This window comes from Agrilus planipennis, unplaced genomic scaffold, assembly GCF_000699045.2.
Source record: "Agrilus planipennis isolate EAB-ADULT unplaced genomic scaffold, Apla_2.0 scaffold306, whole genome shotgun sequence".
Lineage (NCBI taxonomy): Eukaryota > Metazoa > Arthropoda > Insecta > Coleoptera > Buprestidae > Agrilus > Agrilus planipennis.
Genome location: NW_020439162.1, coordinates 80,161 through 85,086, shown reverse-complemented (window position 1 = coordinate 85,086; position 4,926 = coordinate 80,161). Strand labels below are relative to the sequence as shown.

Sequence of the window (4,926 nt, the reverse complement as noted above, 5' to 3'; positions counted from 1 at the left end):
CTTACTCTCTCGTACCTATTGAGGGGTATAGAGTGACCCAAACTACCCTCAGGTAGCGTCTCCTACGAAGTTAACGTTTGCCCGGCTCTGGTCTAGCGAATAGGTCAAATTGAACGCGGACCCGAGCTGCTATAAACAATAAGGGGAATACGCTCCCTATTGATTTGGTGATTATAAATTATAAGATATTTTAATGCATAATAGTGACATATGGACATATTATTTTACCTACTAGAATTTATTTTATGCTCCAAGTAATGAACAAATTGAAAAGCTGATCTGAACTTCTATTGCATTTGCAATTGAATTCTTGTAGATCTGTAGGCAGATTTAACCTTTCAATGCAAAACAACGATGACTAGATAAACATATGCCTTAACACTGAACTATATCGTATATCCTGTGTAGTAGGGATTACCTGTGTAGAGCATTTAATATAAATAGACACTAGCTCAGTTTTAAATCATAACGACATAAATAATCTGTACAATACAGTGATTTAGTAATCTAAACAACCAATATGTTGTGGGTAAGTTAAGATACATATTTATTTCATCTATAAGACCTTATTATTGCGAATACACGCGCCATTGTTGTTTTATATTATTTAAATAAATCATGGATACTATGGGAAACTAATGACGAAACGTTAGAATCGGCCAAAATTAACGTGGTAGAGTTTTGTGCTTAATTAAACAATAGTTTGTGTGAGTAAAAGGTAATCCTAATCACTGCATCAGGGGTTACGAATGAGTCTAAATTAAATAGAGTGATCTGTGCACATATTAAAATACAATCATCGAGATAACAATGATAAGGTGTGCATTAAAGTGAGTATAGCTCGAGCAACGAGTCGGTAGCCGCGAGATGGGCACATGTGAGAGAGAGAAAGCGAAGGCGAATAGAGAATGACCGATATGCTTTTCGGAACCTTCTTGGACTATGTACAGTAAGAGAAACAACTAAACTTGATTTCTATGCCGCCTGCGACATACTGATACCACTCAGACTGTACACGATGATCACTACTCAACAACTTTAAACAGAATGATATCTAGTTACGAGATCTGTTAGAAAAGTATCGCGAATTTTGAATTTCGATTTTTGTGGCGTTATGTTGGTAGGTTCTCATGCCTCTCACTTATCCCGACAAGTTCGGCCATGTTGAATGTTCAGTTAATTTTTGACAGCTGCCTTTCTTGCACGTGTTTTGGCTCGCCTTCGATTTTTGCCTATTTTAAAAAATGGATGAAACAATTTGTATCAAATTATGTTTGAAAAACAAGATTAAGTGTGCGAACGCATTCCGATTGTTGACTGTGGCATATAGTGAAGCTACCTTGGACTGAAGCAACTTTATCGGTGGTACAAAATGTTCTCAGAGGGTCAAGAAGCGATGTGAACGACGAAGAGCGTGCCGGTCGCCCGAGCACGTCAACAGACGAAAACATTGAAGTGAAGAAAATGGTATTTTTCAATCGTCGAATCACCATTAGAGAAGTTGCTGAGGACCTAAATAAATCGATTGGCTTCTATCATTCGATTTCTACCAATGATTCGGGTATGAGACGGGTCGCCGCGAAATTCGCACCAAAATTGTTCAATTTCTACCAAAAACAGCATCACATTAACATTCCTAAAGAGCTGTTGGACTGTGTTCGCGATGACCCAAATCTGCCCCCAGAGGGTTATAACTGGTGAAGAATCATGGGTTTATGGTTATGACGTGGAAACCAAAGCACAATCATACCGATGGAAGCTGCCACACCAGCGAAGACCGCAAAAAGCGCGTCAAATTAGGTCGAATCTGAAGGTTTTGCTTACAGTTTTCTTCGATTGCAGAGGCGTGCTGCATCATGAGTTCTTGCCACATGGTAGAACGGCCAATAAGAAATATTGCCTGCAAATTATGCTCAATTTGCACGAAGCAATCCACCAGAAATGCCCGGATTTGTGGAAGAACAAAAATTGGCTTTTGCACCATGCTCACACATCGTTGCTTGTGCGCAAATCTTTGGCCAAAAACAACTTACTAATAATGCCACAGCCACCGTATTCCCCATATCTAGTCCCCTGTGACTGAAGAGGCCCATGAAAGGATGACGCTACGCTACGATTGAGGAGATAAAGACGGCATCAAATGAGCAGGTGAACAAGTGCTTCGAGGATTGGAAAAATAAGTTGGCACATGTGTATAGTATTTGGTGGGGATAACTTCGAAGGGGATAAAATAGATATCCATGAATAAATAAATAAATAATTTTGGAAACAACACAAAATTCGCGATATTTTATTTTTAACGGATGATGTTTTGGTGTAACTATAGTAGTAAAGAAAAATAATATGATGAGGAAAAGTAAATGAAATATAGACAGCCTGCATTTCGGAGAATTGCATCATCTGTATCCGCAGTTACGGGTGGATGAAAATGCTTTTCGTCAATATACCAAAATGACTTCAGATTTGATTATTTGTATAATGGAATCAATACGAGGTTCTTGTTATCATTATTTAACTAATTTTCAAAATTCGATCCTTATAGCGGAAATTACACTTATTCTCCGAAACATTTCTTTTCCGTATTTGTGAAATAAGCGTTTCCATTGTATGCAGTCGACGACAATTGCAGGCAGAAACAAACAGTTTGATTTTAAGGATGTTTGGGAGGTACAATCGGAGACAAGAGTACATAAAATTAGAAGTAGTAAATAAATACTATCTATACTAAAAAAGAATAATATGAAGAGGAAAAGTAAATGAAATTTATAGACAGCCTGGATTTCGGAGAATCTCATCATCTGTATTGACCTAGATTAGATTACTGTTCGCAAATAGTTAAGGATGTGGGCTGTTCTAGTTTTAGGAAAATGCGAAGTTTAGCTCAAGATAGGAAAGAGTGGAGGTGCGTGTCCAACCAGTCTTAGGACTGACGACCTTATGATGATGATGATACTAAAAAAAAAGTATACGGTTTGAGAGAAAATTTGGAATTTGACCAAAAATTTTGAATAAAATAAGAAATAACGAATAATATGGACAATTTTTAACTGACTTTTGGCAGTGAATATGCCTTGATTTCAACTTCGAAACAAAAAAATATTTAGTTTCAATCTTTATTAATAATGAGCGTAAAACTTTTTAATATGTTTAAATAATAATTAAAACTTTAAAATTGCATTTATTTCAGACAATTATAAATATTATCATTATATTATCAAGTAAAAACGAGATTTTCAGCTAATTTTTCATTTTTTCCTCGATAACCATTTAGTGAATTTGAATAACCTTACGCTAAAGTGATTCTCCAGAGTTCAAGTTACTTATTATAAAAGTTTGAAATTTCTGGTAGCTTTTTTTCTGTTAATAAAAATAAATTTAATCTGTTCGGTTAACGAATCTCCATAAAATGACGTGTAAAATTACAATTTTTTAAAATTTCAATAACTTTTTAACGGTTTAGTGAATCGATTTGTAATTTTTACAGGAGTTTTAGAATTGAATGAGGAACATTCTTCCAAAATTTTATTTGTCTCGTAGCATTTTGACATACCTCCCAAACATCCTTAAAAGCATTGCGTGGGATGCGATATCGCAAAATAGCAACACTCTCACAAATTTCGCCTCCAATTCCGACAACGATTAGTTATTTTAAAGATTCGTACATTACAGTGATCGCATCGGACACAACGAATTGCCCGCACCGCAGATCTCGCGTTTACCTACAACATGGTGTAGGAATGTGCTGTAATTGAAAATAGATGCATAGGAAATAGGTCCTTTAACTTCGGTGATTAAATCTTCCTGGATTTCCATTTCTATGTGGCTTTGAATCATTTACTAGACCTAATACTATAACTACATAGTTGAATGACTACCATTATTTTTGATAAAAAATCCTTCATTCTTTTAAAATTCAAATAAATAAATATTAAAGCACAGTAAAATACTGTAAAATATGCGTAATAGGTTAGTTTTTTATCAATAATTCTTATTTTAAGCATATATTACATGACATTAAAACAGAAATTACCACTTATTCAATAATTTATTTGCAGTTTATGCTTCCTTGCCTTCTGACTTCTGTGTTTGGGGCACAACTGAACAATGCATTTTATAATCCAAACGTTTTAACATATTCCGGCGCACCCAGCGTCCATAACATCGAACAACCTCTTCTTCATAATCAAATACCAATATTACGCTACAGTAGCGATAGTACGGAAGATGGTAATTACAAATTTGCTTACGAAACGGGAAATGGAATCGCTGTTCAAGAAAATGGACATTTTTCTCCCTCGATTCCAGAAGGTGGAGCTGTCGTAACGGGTGGAGGTTTCTCATTCACTGGGCCTGACGGACATTCTTACAGTATTGCTTACACTGCTGACGAAAATGGTTTTAGACCGGTAGGAGCGCATATACCAACACCACCTCCAATTCCTGAAGCTATAGCTAAATCTTTGGCGGAAAATGCTAGAGGAGGATATGACGGCGACGATGGTCAATATCGTCCTAATGTTGTATCTGCTTACAGACACTAGGATTTATGCCTGACTTATTTGATTGTGATTTGATAATAATTTTGCTATGTGATAACAAAGATTGTACGTTTTATATGTATTTACGATATATTGGAATAAAGTTGAACATGCGTTTATAGCATGCATAAAAAGGACTATGTTTTAATTAGAAATCCCATTTTAGAAAATACTACAAATGGCACCGTAAACGCCATCTGTAGCACGATGCTACATTTTAGGAGCAAGTAGATATCCACACAAGTTGACCTTGTTGGAGCATACGTAATTCCTAAAATGTATCATCGTGCTACAGATGGCGTTCACGGCGCCATTTGTGGTGTTTTCTAAAACGCACTGTCTAGACAGCAGGTAAAAGTTGGTCTGTGTTCTGTCGGAGCTGTCTGCG

At 36.1% G+C, this 4,926-nt stretch overlaps 1 protein-coding gene across 1 annotated transcript; it reads left to right on the top strand.

Moving 5' to 3' along the window:
- Positions 1-475: 475 nt before the first annotated feature.
- On the top strand, positions 476-4,647 carry LOC108742134 (endocuticle structural glycoprotein SgAbd-2-like). Its single transcript, XM_018477191.1, has 2 exons — positions 476-529; positions 4,056-4,647. Exons 1-2 carry the CDS (start codon positions 521-523, stop codon positions 4,539-4,541), a joined length of 495 nt encoding a protein of 164 aa, XP_018332693.1. The 5' UTR covers positions 476-520; the 3' UTR covers positions 4,542-4,647.
- The last annotated feature ends 279 nt before the right edge of the window (positions 4,648-4,926 follow it).